The 16,196-nt window shown below is 39.3% G+C and overlaps 1 protein-coding gene across 4 annotated transcripts in view; it reads left to right on the top strand.

Moving 5' to 3' along the window:
- The window catches only part of Usp3 (ubiquitin specific peptidase 3), a 77,712-nt gene that overhangs the window by 22,035 nt on the left and 39,481 nt on the right, over positions 1-16,196 (top strand). For all 4 annotated transcript variants that reach the window (XM_052712882.1, XM_052712895.1, XM_052712901.1 and 1 more), the window contains 2 exons: positions 3,594-3,654; positions 8,541-8,672. In XM_052712882.1, coding sequence (XP_052568842.1) covers positions 3,594-3,654; positions 8,541-8,672 — 193 coding nt within the window. The remainder of the gene's footprint in view (positions 1-3,593; positions 3,655-8,540; positions 8,673-16,196) is intronic.

Below are 16,196 nucleotides of genomic sequence, written 5' to 3'. Positions count from 1 at the left end.
TTAGCCCCTACAGTCCTCCCGGGCTCACCCTCTGGCCCCGGCTGCCTCTTGTTGTTCTGTTCCATGTTGTCTTGTTACTTGGAAACATGATAGCTATAGAACATTACATGCCTTGCTCTTAATTTCAGGGAAAATGGGCTAGTCTGCATCATATTTCTACTTACATTTATGGATCTTTTATGATGAATGATGCCACCTTATCCTTAAATTTTAAGAGGACAGTGCTTTTACTGTTGGATCTTATGTGGAATGTGTGCATATACTTCAATATTAAATTAAAACACTTTGATTATATTTTTACAAATCCATAGTTATAATATTCAGGTTTTTATTTAATTTATCACTAATGTTTAAAAATTATAAATCTGCTAGTGTAAATTTATAGTAGCAATAGCTTTAAATTTGGAACATTAAATTTGTTATTACAAGAAAAGTAATGTAGTTTTGTAACACTTCAGACAGTGTAATTGAAAGTGAGAGCAGGTTCCTATGTCTCTATTCCCTACACTGTTCTGTTTTGGGGAACAGAGGCTTGTTTTTTGAGACAGGGTTTCTATGTATAGCTTTGGCTGTCCTGGGATGTGCTCTGTAGACCAGGCTGGCCTCAAGCTCAGAGATCCATCTGCCTCTGCTTCCCCAGTGCTGGGATTAAAGGCATGCCACCACCGCCCAGCTTACATAACTGTTTTCAACAGTTACTGTGTATCTGTCCAGACTTTGAAAACAATTTTTTTTGCAGGTGTAGACACAGAAGCATATAGTTAAGGTGTCTTTTAAAGACAGAAGTGAAGCCAAATGATGTGGTGCATTGGCACATGTTATACATGCCTGTAGTCCCGGCTACTCGGGAGGCTGAGGCAGGAGAATAAAGCCCAGGGAGAGGTTCCAGACTAATTTGGACAGCACCATGAGACTCTCTACAAACACAAAACAAGGGCCAGCAAACAAAAAATGGCCTTCCTACTATGGTGACTGAAGCCTTTTAAGTCAGGTACTTTGGAGGATGAGTCAAGAGGATTGAGAATTTGTGGCCAGCATGGGCTAACTAAGTAGCAAGACCTGGAAAAGTAGCATGTTTTAGACCTACTGCTTGGTACCAGTCTGTTCCTTTAGACACTGTATGAACAAGTTCCAGCTGTCTCTCAGCAGATTAGCAAAATACATAACTTCCTCATCCCTCTTTTCTGAATATAGTTCATGCCTCCTGGGATTGTAAAGTATTAAATGAGGTGATAGTCACAAAAGTTATAATAGTTCCTGGCATCATAATAACACTGGGTGCTATAGAAATATTAGCTCACTATAAATGAACTTTATGTTAAAGGAGGGTAGTGTTTGTGTTGCTAAAATATTTAGAATGTTGCAGGTTTAAGATTGTGTGTTTGGGTAAGGCTCTGTGTTTCCCTGTTGCATCAGTGTTTGTCTGTGGTAGTTTGAATAGTGATTTTAAGTACTTCTCACCTCCCTCCACAGCCCTCCTGTAGTGAGATGCTGTTACTGACAGGCAGTGTGGTAGAATGCTTGCCTGTGGGGTGATGGAAGTTGTGTTATTTATTTGTTGGTGTTATTTACATGTTGAGAAAACATGAGAGACAACGAACCCACTATAAGAATTTTTATTAGGAAGGGAAAGGGTGGAGATGGATAGGCCTACCGAAAAGAAAGGTACGAGCTACCTCTGGTGATGGTGAGAGGGACAGCAGGGAGCGGGAAGAGCCTGCGTTTATAGGTCACCTTATGCATGTGTATATGGGCTTGAGTGTGCATAAATTATGTGACCACACTTGGCACGGATTACAGATTACGTATGACGATGTAAGGCCCTGGAGTGACTTAAGCATTTTGCCTGACTGCTGACAGCACTTGCGCGGTCATGTGACTGCAGAAGTGGCTAGGAATAACAACAAGATGGGAAAAACAAAACATCTGAAAACCATCAGGCTTAGAAATTGATACTATATTACATATACATATACATATATATTTATTCTTTGGTTAAGCCTCTTGTTTGTTTTAGATTAACAATAATCTCTCTTTTAAAAAAAAGGTTGGCAAACCCATGAAACAAATACAGCTATTGCTTTATGAAATTTTGTGTTTTCAAGCTGTATAAAATACATGTGAATTGTTTTAATAAATAATAAAATCATCGGAAAAATGGATTATTTATGTTTATTTAATGTGTTTGCCTGCATGCTACGCACCGTGTGTGCCTGTTGCTCTTGGAAGCCAGAAGAGTATTGGATCCCCTAGAACTGGAGTTGCCATGTGGGTGGGTGGGTGGGAGAACCGGGTCGTCTTCAAGAGCAGCAGGTACACTTACTGCTGGGCCATCTCTCTAGTACTTGTTTAAGCCTTTTAAGAAAATTAGGTAGAAAGTAGAATTGGAAGAACTATATATATGAGGAGGAGTTGTGAGTGCCTTTCCTCCTTAGTTCTAGCCTGCTTTTAAAATGTTAAGATTTTAGAGGGTATGTTAGTCACTACCTGCTCTCCATTTTACAGTGACGACACAGAAAGGGGTCATGACATTCTCACTCTTGTCTCTAGTAACGATGGTAGAGCCAATACTAGAATCTGGGCTTCCAGTTCTCACCTTTCTGAATTCTTGTTGTTTGTTTTTGGGTTTTCCTAGACAGGGTTTCTCTGTGTAGCCCTGGCTGTCCTGGAACTTGCTCTGTAGACCAGGCTGGCTTTGAACTCAGAGATTCTCCTGCCTCTGCCTCCAAGTGCTGGGATTAAAGGCGTGCGCCACCACTGCCCAGCTCATAAGATCTTAACATGAAGTAAACTTTCATGTTATGACCTGTTCTATTCTTAAAATGACTGAGTTAAATTAATATGATTACATATTGGACTTGAGTGAGGTAATTGAATGAGGAAATGAAAAACATTTCTTTGAAATGAGTTGCTGGGAATCAAACACAGGGACTCCAACATGTTAGGCAAATGTCCATCACTGAGTCACAACAGCCCAACAAAAATTGTAATCCACACTTTAAAAGTTTCTATACCCTCTCCTGCCTGGCTCTGCTGTAACACTTAAATGAAAATAATTGTCTCACACCATCATCAAGAATTATGTGCATTTCATTTTTCATGTTTTCAGTAAAATACTTTTAGAAAACTAGGATTAGTCTTAACTGTGACTTAAGGTTATACCTCTAACTAAATCAAGGAAGAGTTGCTATTTATAGTTGTATATGACCTAAATGGAAAAGATGTGATTAAAAGAGACTTAAAAAGAAGAAGAAAAAAAATCCATCAAATGCTTTTAATGGGAAACCAGCCTATTAACCTATTGGGAGACTGCAAAAGACACTAAGTAATAAAGGGAACATGTGCATGTGCGTGTTGAATTTGTGGGGAGGCTGTTTGACTTGAGGCAGGTCCAAGGCACAACATGGTGGGCTTGCGTTTTCTTTTTGATCTGGCTTTCGGTAGACATCGTCTGTGTAAACTCTCTCCTAAAGTGTGATTCCTCAGGACACCTGCAAGTTCGAGGGATTTATAATCACAGGATACCATTAGAGATTGGGGAACAACGGGAAATAACACAATCCAAATGCTATGTTGTATTTTTCTTTTATTAGTGTGCAGGTCCAACAAAAGCCCCTGGGTCTGTTTGACTTGTTCAAGTGTCCACTGTGGAAGGTACGTGATATATTTATTATTCATTACCCTACTTGCTTAAAAAATTTGCCTGAAAGCTTTGTATTAAAGTGTATTTAATACTTTCGTTAATCAGAGCATGTAGTGCTCTCAGGTTGAATACTTTGTTGTCTGATACTGCAAGGGAAAATCTAGGGGGGAATCCCTTTATGCTGCTATGCAGAATTAAAATTTGGTGATTAAGATAACCTACTAGTAATATTTGCTTGGGAAAATGAAACAAGGAAACTTTTAAATCTTGAAACAAAAGTTTAGCAAATGATTGTTTTTTTAAAAATTTTTTGAGTAGGGTAAGATTTAAACCCACTTCAAAGTAGTGTACTTGATCCCATGTTTTCATTACTTCACCATAATCAGCGTGGAGCTGGTCTTGTTTCACTTGTTAATCTGCCCTGTCTACTTCCTTTACTGACGTGAATCAAATCCCAGATAGATTTTTCTGGGGGAAGAAAATCCTGAAAAGAATGAAATATTACAGATAATGGAATTAACTTTGAAAGTGACCTCTCTGTGTAGTTACTTATTCCTGCCAGAGATTTCAGTTAAAATATTTTGCCTTCTGAGTCTCGAGATGTGGCTCAGTTGGTAGAGCACTTTGCTGGCATGCATGAAGCCTTGGGTTCTGTTCTCAGCACTGCACAGGACTTAGTGTGGTAGTTATTCCTGTGTTCCCAACTCTCACGAGGTAGAGGCAGGAGGATCAGAAGTTTAAGATTATCCTTGGTTATGATCAGCCTGGGTTATATAGGCCGTCCTTGGTTACGTGAGACCTTGTCTCAAAACCAAACCAAACTGAAACAACAAACATTTTGCTTTCATTTAGATTTAGTAGCTCCCATTTCAGTCTTGAGCATTTCTTTCCAATTGTTGGCTTTAAAATGCCATTATTTAGATACTTCAATAACTGCTTCTAACTGTAGAATAAGGATATTTCTACTTCTTCCATTTCACTTTAGAAATCATCTCGTCTGAAAGCTGAGTATGGTAGTTCATGCCTGTAATTCTAACATGTGGGAGGAGGATTGCTGTGAGTTTGAGGCCAGCCTGTGGGAGTTCTAGGACAGTCTAACTTAAAGAATGAGATCTTGGAGCCAGGTGGTGGTGGCGCACGCCTTTAATCCAGCACTTGGGAGGCAAAGGCAGGCAGATCTCTTGTGAGTTCTAGGGCAGCCTGGTCTACAGAGCTAGTTCCAGGACAACCAGGGCTACACAGAGAAACGCTGTCTTGAAAAACAAAAACAAAACAAAAAGAAGACAAATAAACAAAACAAAACAAAAGAATGAAATCTTCTTTCAAAAAAATAAAGCAAACAAAACCCAACCTACCATCCCCCTCCCCCAAAAAAGAAAGGAAAAGGTATGTTGGGGCGGGGGGAGATGATCTACTTTGAATCTCTTCTAGCAGTCACATAACAGCTAAATCACAAGGATTTGAGTCTATGCTGTATTTACTGGGAATATTTTTTCATTGTTACTTTAAATCCTCATTGCACGAAGAATGCATTTTTTTTTTTTTTTTCGAGATAGGGTTTCTCTGTGTAGCTTTGCGCCTCTCCTGGAACTCACTTGGTAGCCCAGGCTGGCCTCGAACTCACAGAGATCCGCCTGGCTCTGCCTCCCGAGTGCTGGGATTAAAGGCGTGCGCCACCACCGCCCGGCTTAAGAATGCATTTTTTTGTTGTTCAAATATCTTGATATTTCACATTGAGTGCTGGAATTGAGTATCCTTCCCATGAACACTTAAGAGTACCTTTGGGAAATGTTGTGTATCTTCATTGTGGTTGCTGTGGTTTCAAAATCTCCAGGATCTGGGGAGCCTGAAAATACTTTGTTCAGATAATTTTTTAAAAAGACAAGTAGAAGCACTTAAATTCTCCACTGAAGAGTTACCTCCTCTGGTAGCTCTGAGAGGTGAGGCTGACAGTGCAGTAAGGGTCATGTGGCTCCTTCAGAGTGTGCCGTATCTAAATGCTGAAGGTCATACGCCAGTGGAAAGACTAGGACATTTCTGAGGAAAAAAAAAAAAAAACGGGAAAGATTAATGTTCTTGACAAATAGGAAGCAACAAACAGTTCTCTGGGCTTTGGAAAAGTAAGTTGAAGTTTTCTAGACTCTTCAGGTGGATTCTTTGTAATCAAAGGCAAATTCAAGTTTAGATTTTTTTTTTTTTTTTTAAAGACAAGGTTTCTCTGTGTAGCCCTGGCTGTTCTGGAACACTCTCTGTAGACCAGGCTGACCTCAAACTCATAGAGATCCACTTGCCTCTGCCTCCCCAGTGCTAGTCTCAAAGGCATGCACCACCACCACCTGTCAAGTTTAGAAATTGAACTTATTTTCAGAGAAGTATGATTAGTTGATTAAGTAGATAATGGAGAGCAGCCTGCTTTTGATCTTGGCATCTCTTATGTAATTTTAGTTGTTGTTGCCAGATATACCGATTTTTAAGTAACTTCAGACTATCTGCCTACAGGGAAGTCTTAAATGAATATCCTTTCAGTTTAATGTTTCAGAAAATATGGTGTCTCAGCAGATCTGAGGTAAACATTCTACTGTTCTTTACAACACCATCCTGCTTAGTTTCGAAATTCTGGACATTGTTATTGGGATCTGTGACATCCATGGTAAACTTTGCTTCTTGGGCAATAGACCATGCGTCTTAAAGAAGTTAAAATCTCAAACTGTGAGGGAAATACTTACTTTTATATAAGCCAGCTTTATACTGTTAACTTCTGACTAGTGTATTTGGGTATTGGCCAAAGCATTGCTAATTTTAATGTCATCCATCAATAATTACACTTTTATCACTGGCCTTTAGAGGGACATTTAATACTACTTCTTTTATCAAAATTTCTAGTTAGTGTAGTGGGTTTCACCATGCCATCCTCATACACAGATGTCAGTATCCTTTGTTCTTAATCACACTGGAACAATTTAAATATAGAGGACATTTGGAAACTGCAGCATTGTAGGTAAAGATCTTCTCTGTGTGTACTATGTAAAGACGATCAGTTTCCAAAGCCCTCAAGTGCTTATGCCATTCATTATTGCTGTTGTGAAGGCATTCTTCATTCCCATTCTCCATGGTTATGTGCTAAAAAGACAGACCATGAAGGAGGTTACTGAGCTTATACAGATAGAGTTTAGCTTTTCAGTTAAACAGCAAGCACTTCTAGTGTGCAGCAACACATTGTATCAGTAGTGCTTCATGGGCCCACTCTCCAAACAATTAGTTTGTTATTTACAGTAGTTAAATATATATGGGGAAATGCTAATGAAGTGAGCACACACACACTCATTTTGAGTCATGGATTATTTAATTTAATTGCCCAATGATCCATGTGATACACGTTCTGTAACCTCCATTCACAGGTGAGAAAACAAGTACAGAAAGGTTAGTAACTCATTGTGCTCCTATGGCCAACGTGTGAAAGGCCTGACTTTGAAAGGCCAGACTTTGAAAGGCCAGCTTCTAAGCATGTACCCTTAATTGTTATTTTATTTTAAAACTCGGTTTACTTTGGGAGGCCGAGGATCTATGGTTTTAAAGTCCAGGGTTAAAAAGTATTAAAAAAAAAGATTGAATTCTGAGTTGAGGGTAAGTGTATAAGTTTTCTTGGAATGTAGAGGCTGGACTTGAGCCGAGTACACACTACCACTCTCCTTCCCCAACTTATGTGCAGCTCCTGATTAACTATACTAGTGCTGAAACTGCTAAGTCTGTGTATTTTGGTGCCAGTGAACCAGCATTTGTTTTCACCACTTGAGGTTTTAAGTAATTCCTGCCTTCTGCAGACTGGCTGTTTTCAAGGAACTGGGATGTTGGTGTCCTAAGGGTTTTCTAGTGGAGGTCAGGGACAGCGTTCCACAGCCCTTTAGGAAAAGTGTAGATGGATTTGGGTGCAGACTGTGTGCTTATGGATGCTTACTTTGGTTTCAGTTTCCTTGCTGTAATAAAATGATTTATTAGGGTTGGTGAGATGGCTTAGTTGGTAAAGGCACTTGCCACCAAGACTGATCCCCCTGGATGGACCTACTTGGTAGCAAGGGAACCTACTCCCATGGATCATCTTCTAGCTTCTGCTTGTGCACCATGACATGGACCCCCTCCCCAAATAAATAGATGGAATAAAACATGGTTTATTAAACTTGAGTTGGTCAGGTGATAGTGGCACACACCTTTAATCCCAGCACTCGGGAGGCAGAGACATATGGATCTCTGTGAGTTTGAGGCCAGCCTGGTCTACAGAGGGAATTTTAGGACAGCCAGGGCTACAGAAACAACAACAAAACCCCCACAAAAACAGAAACAAACAAAAACTTGAGTTGGGAAGCTACAAAACTGGTAGGAATATAACCAACTGTTGGCTGTGTTTGTCCACATGGAGAAACTGCAGTTTTCCTAAACTTAAGATGATTGTGTTTTGTTTGGGTTGTTGTAAACAAATGCATTTCCATGAGGGTTGCTGAGGAGGCATTCAGAGAAAAGGTCTGAAGCCATATCCAGGAGGATACAGATTGCCCTACTTACTGTCTGACCTTCACATTGTAGGTGCAACTCCAACATATGCCCTGTGAAAAGAGGTCGATTAAGTTTGTGTGCAGAGTTTATTTACTTACTTATTTTTTTTAAATAATAACTCAAGCTGGGTGTTAGCAATTTTGAGAAAACTTTAACAAGGAAAAAAAAACTATAGGGAAAGTCTGAACATAGAAGTTAATAGTGATACTGTAAATAGCACTGAAATATATCACCAGATGATTCATTTTTTCAAGAGTTCTCATTCTAATTTGTTTAACAATTTCATTACTTTTACTACTTTCCAAAGCAATATTTAAATTAAAATAAAAATTTCCCTTGGCTTTGTAAGGTATGTGAACGGCCATGCAAAAAAACATTATGAAGATGCACAGATCCCCTTACCCAACCATAAGAGATCCGAAAAGCAAGAGAAAGCGCAGCATACAGTGTGTATGGATTGCAGTAGCTACAGCACATACTGGTAAGTTAATATCTTCTGGAAATGGTATCGGTTTAACAAATGTGTTCTTACAAGTTAAGCTTCTTTGTTTGAAAGATTGTTTTGATAATCTTCCTTATCTCATTGTGGTTCTATTTTCCTCTACTTCCTGAGAGGTAAATGTCAAGAATTCAGTGTTACCAACTCAGCATTTCAGGCTTTCTTCCCTGTAAAGTATCTTACACTTTAAGGGGAGGTTGTAGCTAGCCATGCCAGGTGGTGTATGCCCATATTCCTAGCATTCTGCAGGCTGAGCAAGATTCTGAGTTAGAGGTCATCCTGGGCTACAAAGCTAGATCCTGTGTCCAAAAAAGTGTAGGTTGGAAGCTTTGCTGTCTCCTCGTAATAATAATGTACATGTCCACTTCCTGTAAATGGTAGTAGTCATGTCTGTTTTTGTGACTACTTAGGAGTGAGTTATTCAGGCTGCAGGTGATGTTTAACAATTTGTTACCCATGTGGTATATGCAGAGAAGTTGGAATTTGCAGTTTCAACTTCTATGTGAAGCAATTTTTTTTGCCCTGATCATAAATTATGATGAACAATTTTTTAGTTGTTTTACTTTCAATTTTAAGGGTTGCTGACATTGGGGGAGCATTTAGAAGACCCTTTTAGAGTTATTTATTATGTATTTGCTAAATAGTCCTTGAATGTTACATGAAGGCAGTACTGAGCAGAAATGGGTATTTAAAGTCCAAATATCCATGTTTGTTGACTTGCTTTTGGTGAGGGGTTTGAGACAGGATTTTGCTATGTGGCCCAGGCTGGCTCGTACCTCAGCCTCCTGAGTGCTCGGCTTCTATCACCACACCCTTTTCCAGGTGTCCCCCAGACCCACACTTTGTGTTGAAGATTTTCCACACTGTCTGTAGCTAACTGTAGGAGATGTCCAGGAAAGAAAATGAGACCGGTGCTTTTTCAGGTCTCTTAATATTTTACAGGGTTAGCATAGTTAAAATTTGACTATTGAACACATCTGTTAAAAGTTTAAGTCATTCAGACAAGTATTCTTTGGTACTTGGAAGAGTGAGAGGTGCGAGAGAAGCTTAGAGATGGGTGAAGATCTCAGTAGAAGTTAGTGTTTTCTGAGATTTTCACACTAGGGCAGTGCTCACTCACTGTTGCTGCTGTTGTTGAACACTCCTCTCTACCACAGCTAAGCATCAGCCAGGTTGCTGCTGCTACTTGAGCCGGGGCCTTACAGAAGACTCCACCCCCAGCCTCGTCCTAGCCCTCCACAAAATCCCTGCCCCTTTTATATACCAGAATGGCACAGCTTCTTGGTCTGTAGAATCATGTGTTCGTGTTTATAACCATTTCTGCTTTAGAGAGAGCAGAAATTCAGGTCATCCTTGAATGTCTTTATTTCCCCACCATAGTCATAGGTCATATCAACCTGTGTGGTGCAGGTGCTGACAGCATTCATTCCTGATTTCAGTTAGCAGTGTGCATGGGATATTCGAAGGGAGCTTTGTAAACACAGTTGAATCTGTATGCTGTAAAAAGCTTGCTGGTGCTTTTCTTGCTATTGGTAAAATTCTGAGGAAATGGAAAATCTTTGAGGAAATTTAAGGATCAGCTTAATGGATTGAAATTATTTTCATAGATCTCTATAAGAACATCTATTATATATTTTAGTGGCTTTGCATTTTTGTTAACTTGACATTGGAATTTGATTTTTTTTACATTGCTGTAGTATACAAAGGTAGTAGGCATCATTTCATGGCTGAATTGAATTAGAAAATCTTGAACCTTGGTGGAGAATGCACTCGGGAGTGGCAGAAGCTTCCTGGCCAATTGCCAGTCTTTTGTGTGCGGTTGAACAGAGCTGTAAGTGTGTGGATACCCAGAGCTTCTGAATGCAGGAAGGAAGCTGCAGCTGGAGGGGTCACATTAGTGCTGCATTTGTGGGCTGGAGAACAGAATGCCAGGGAACCACACTGCAAAATTAGACTGACATAGAAATGCCCCAAAGGAACTGGTGATTGTTGTGAGCTCATGAGGCTTTGGGTGAAATTAGTGTTTCCCCATACCTTAATTGTTACAGAGAAACAGAGTTCTCTAAGTAGGAGTATTGTATCATTTCTCAATGCAGTTTAGGAAGTTCCTTGTACATCAGTTTCCGATGGCTAGACTGAATGGTAAGGTTCAAAGGTAAAAATAATTGAATATTTGATTATTAAGCATTTTGACTTCAGCTCTTTCTCCACTTCCTCTAGTAGTAATGATTGAACCCAGCTCCTTGGACATGCTCAGCAAACACTACTGAATTGTATCCAAGTTTCTTATTATTTTTTTAATTTGAGACTAGATTTTGCTAAAATATTCAGACTAGCCTTGAGTTTGCTCTATTGGAGCCCAGGGGTTACCCATTCAAATGCTGGGATTACAGGTGTGAGCCACCACACCCAACTACGAAACCCTCCTGAGGGAGACCTGCTCCCTCTTTTCCCCCAGGGTACTCTTGTGGAGGGAGAAGTGAGAAATATGTAAATAGAAATATAGAGGAGAGAGACAGTTAGAAACACAGGATAGCCTCGGGAGGGCCTGGGTCAAAACCCACCAGCCCCTTCTGTCCCTGCTAAAGGGCTGTTAAAGGAATGTCAAGGGGTGGAGCAAAGAGCTCCCCCAGCACAGCCAAGTGTAGACCATCCCAGACACCTGGTGATCATGCACGTGGTCCAGCCATCCCCTAATGCAGCCCTGCTGTGTCAAGCAAGCTCAGATCTCACTAGGAAACGTTTGTGGGCTCCCACACCCTCCCCACCCCTTTATGGTTGGTGTTACAAGATATTCTGAGGCTAACAGTTGTTACTGCCAGTGTGTGTCTGTGTGTGCACATGCGTGTAGAGATCATAGTTGTTCGGATGTCATTGCTTGGGTGACATCACCTTGTTGTTTGGAGACAGGATCTCTGGGATTTAGTTTAGACAAGGCTGTCTGCCCAGAGAGTTCAAGGGATCCCCAGGGCTGGGGTTACAGATACAACAGCTTTTTACATGGGTATTGGAGATCACACAGGTCCTTAGGGTATGTACTCCACCAAATGCACCATTTCTCCAGCCCCTGCTTACAGTTTTTGTCTTTATTTTCTTTTTCCAAGAGTCTTGCTCTGCCCTTTCCTTGTACATGAAGATATCACTGAAAATTTCTTTTCTCTGTCTAACTCTAGTTACAGAGGATAATCTCTATTGAGCTTGTACCCCCTGGACACTAGTCATTTCCTGCTACATGTCAGTAGTTTATAAACCTCCTTGGAGACTGCAGGAACCTTCTCTAGATGGTTCTGTTTTCCTCCTTGTCTTATGCAGACTAAGCAGTATATGTTTGAATGATGAAGGGCTGGGGCAGGAGCTCAGTCCTAAAGTGCTTGCCAAGTATGTGGAAGGCCTTGTTCAACCTCTAGTACCGGGTGGAAAAGCTTCTGTTAGCTAGCTTTAAAAGAGGGGAAAGGTGTACCAAATCTGTAATAGTCTGTCCTTTGGTCATCAGAGAGGACTGAAGCCACATGACAGAAGGCTACATTCCCTTCCCTCTGCAGATGGGCATCTCTGCAGGGAGCTCCTTTTAATTCTGATAGACACAGAGCCTCCAAAGAGAAAGCATAATTTTCAGTTTATTCTTTGTTAAGTAATGTTTCTCCCTTCCCATCCTGTTCCCTTCCCTACCTAATATAAATGGAATTACATGTGGTATATATTACTGTAGTTGAAAAGAAGCACAAATTAAAATCAGTTTTATGTAAATAGACATATGAAGGCAATAGATTAAAAATACCAAATAATTAATTGATATCTGACTTAGTCAACTTTAATCCTTATGAACAGTAGCTGAATGAGAATGAAGAATTATGAAAAGAATATTAAAATTACTAGAATGTCTTTTTCCCAAAAGTATCTTTTCAAACTGTTGTGAAATATGAACTAATTCATGCCTAAAAACTGCTTGTATTTCAGATTGTTTTTTTATTTTTTATTATACCTGGTCTGCTTTATCATTTTAACAGGATTAAAAAAATTAAAAAATTATTGTCACATAAACTCTTTAAATATAGATTTGATTCACACTCCCCCTTGTCTTTTGTTTCTTTGTGGGGGCGGATTTCTCTGTGTAGCCTTGGCTGTTCTCGATCTCACTCTGTAGGCTGGCCTCACAGAGATCCACCTGCCTCTGCCTCCCTCCCAAGTGCTGGCATTAAAGTCTTGTGTCATTACTGCCCAGGTTTCTTTCTCCCATTCCCTCTTTTATGTTCTCCCCCTCTTTAAGGTGGGGTCTATCTCTGTGGTCAAGGCTGGCCCCAAACTCATGCTTCGCTTCTGAGTGTTGGGATTGCTTCTCCCCTCCTTCAGATTTCTCTCCTTTCCTTTGTGAGGGATGGGGGGAAGGGTGGCAGGAGGAATCCTCACTGTGTTGCCAAAGCTGGCCTGGACTCCTGGGCTTAGGCAGTCCTGAGTGAAGGGGACCACAGGCTTAGACACAAACTGTCAGTATTTTCAAGAATGGAAAGCAGGAGAGATTTACTTAAAAAATTGTGTTTTGAAGTTTAAAAAGAAACTTCGTAATAGAAGCGACCTCAAATCCTGAAAGACTTCTGCTTATCTGATTTTAACGGGGGGGAGGGGGGGGATATTTTATCTGAGTGTACTCTTTCATTTCCATAATTGGGTATTGGAGGCCAAGACATTAGAATTTAATAAAAGAATTTAAATATACACTTGATTTCTAAAGACTTTCTTTTGGATTTTAACTTGAATAAGTTTGAAACATGAAATCATCAGAATGTCAGTTTGTTTTTTCTTCAGTATCTGTCATTTATAATAAGGTGGTTGGTTATATTTGTAAACATCAAAATGCTATGCATTTGAATGAAAATTAATTAAAAACTTAAATCTACTGTCCCCATTGTGAAGGAACTTTCTGCATTCTAGATGCTTTCTTTTGTGGTATTAAACATGCTTATTATATGAAGTGTTCGCTCCTTCACTCTTGCTCAACAAAGTTGCTTCATTTGCATAATGATTCTTTGTGTTTCAGATGAATGGAGAATAATTTTATTAGGTATATTTTCTTAGTTCATCAAGAATTTGATGTGAAACCTTATGTAATTAGTAACTTCCATAATACCATTAACAGCAGTAAAAAAAAAAAAAAACAATGTTTGGTACATAGAATGTTAAAGTTAAGAAAGAGGTGGAGATTTTTCTCTCTTTTTGGGCATGATATATGTTATTAAGTATAGTAGCAATTGAGAAGTTCAGTGTCAAGAGTGTAATTGAGAAATTCAATATTTTGTTTTAATTTATTTCATTAAGAAGAATTTAAGTAGCCCCATGTAGCTAGTATTGGATAATTTAGCCTCAGCATATCAGAACATAACACTGTGACTAAATTAATTCTATGAAACTCCAAAAACTTTAAGAAATCTCATAGAAACTCCAGAAAGAAGTCAATTTCAAAATAATTTTTGTTAATTAAAATAATTGCAAATAACTGTACCTTAAAAATGAACTCATTAAGATGTTTTAACAGTTAGATATTTAGTAAGTAGAGTTAATTTCATTTCTAGTCAGCCAACATTCATTATCAAAAGAAGTCCCAGATTATTTTATCCTAAAAGCAAAAAATGCATTTTATAAGTATTGTAAACCAATCCTCATTTTTAATAAAAGTACTGTTACCAAATATGCTAATTTTTAAAAGTTTTATTTTTAATTCATATACATATGTAGTGTGTCTGAGTGTATGCCACATGTGTGTGCAGATGCCTGTGGAGGCCAGAAGAGGGCATTGGATTCCCCTGGCGCTGGAGTTAGAGGTGCTTTGTGAGCCCATCCATCGTGGGTACTGGGAACTGAACTTTCGTCCTCAGGAAAAGCTGTCTTTCCAACTCCCCAAATATGCTTTGTAAATGTTATTTTTTTATTTTGATGTTCAATTTACCTCATTTTTCTTGTTTTGCTTTTGTTGTTGTTTCTTTTCCTCCTTTCTACTAAATAAATGAGCCTTTCTCCTTCCCTAAAACGTAGTCTGTTATAAGTAGAGCTCATATTTACCTGAAGATGTGTTGAAATCAAGAAGTAGGAGGCTGGAGAGGAGAAGGGAAAGAAAACCAACGTCGCCAGGCGGTGGTGGTGCACGCCTTTAATCCCAGTGCTCAGGAGGCAGAGGCAGGTGATCTCTGAGTTTGAGGCCAGCCTGGTCTACAGAATGAGTTCTAGGATAGCCAGGGCTACACAGAAAAACCCTGTCTTAAAAAACTGAAAGGAAAAAAAAAGTAAAGAAAACCAACATTTATTGATGCTCTATTCCCCTTCAGTGTAGTGTGGTAAAATCAAATATTATAAAAATTACATTTTAATAAGTAAGTGTTCTTATTAGTGACATAAGAGTGCTTAGACACAGGGCAGTTGTGAATACTTAAAAAAATTGTGTGTGTGTGTGTGTGTGTTTTGCCCACATGTATGTCTGTGCACTGCATGTGTGTCTGGTGCCCTTGAAGGCCAGAAGAGGGCACTGGATTCCCTGGGACTGGAGTTAAAGACTATTGTGCACTGCCATGTAGGTGATGGGATTTGAACCTGGGTCCCCTGGAAGAGCAGCCATCTTTCCAGCCCAGTGTGGAGACTTTAAAAAAAAAAAAAGGTTTTATCATGGAAAGAAGTAAAAAGTAGTTCTTTTTAAAAAAATTAAGCCTTTTACAAACATTTATTTATGCTGGGTTTGGTGGCATACACCCTTAAGCCCAGCACTAGGGAGGCAGAGGCAGGCAGAGCTCTGAGTTGGAGGCCAGCCTGGTCTATAGAGAGAGTTCCAGGACGACCAGGCCTACACAGAGAAACCCTGTCTCAGAAAAAAAAAAATACTTACTTACGATTGTGTGTAAGTATAAGTGGGTGTTTCCAAGCCATGGCACATGTGGAGGTCAGGAGACAACTTGCAGGAATTAGTTCTTTGCTTTCATAATGGAAGTTTCAGGGATCAAATTCAGGTCATCAGGCTTGATGGCAAACACCCTAACCACTGATTCCTCTTGCCTGTCCAAATTTATTCTTTATAGTTGAGTAAAATTGTATTAGTTAATGGTATAATATTAAATAATTTTAGAACAGGTAGTATCTTAGATGCCCTAAATTTTCAATGCTCATAACAGAGAAATCATGAAGCCCTCCTATATACAAAAGGCAAATGGCCTGGAGGAAGAAATCAGGGAAACAATACCTTTCATAATAGCCTCAAATAATATAAAAATGTCTTGGGGTAACTAACCAAGCAAGTAAAAGTCTTGTATGATAAAAACCTTAAGACACTGAAGAAAGAAATTGGAGAAGATATCAGATGGAAAGATCTCCCATGCTAATGGATCAGTAATATTAATATAGTAAAAATTGTCATCCCACCAAAACCAATATACAGATTCAGTACAATCCCCATTAAAATTCCAACACAGTTCTTCACAGATCTTGAAAGGACAATCTTCAGGTTTATATGGAAACACAAAGAACCAG

This window comes from Peromyscus californicus, unplaced genomic scaffold (assembly GCF_007827085.1).
Source record: "Peromyscus californicus insignis strain IS unplaced genomic scaffold, ASM782708v3 Scaffold_11__1_contigs__length_118956290, whole genome shotgun sequence".
In the NCBI taxonomy this organism is placed as follows: domain Eukaryota; kingdom Metazoa; phylum Chordata; class Mammalia; order Rodentia; family Cricetidae; genus Peromyscus; species Peromyscus californicus.
This window is presented reverse-complemented; position numbering and strand designations above follow the sequence as displayed.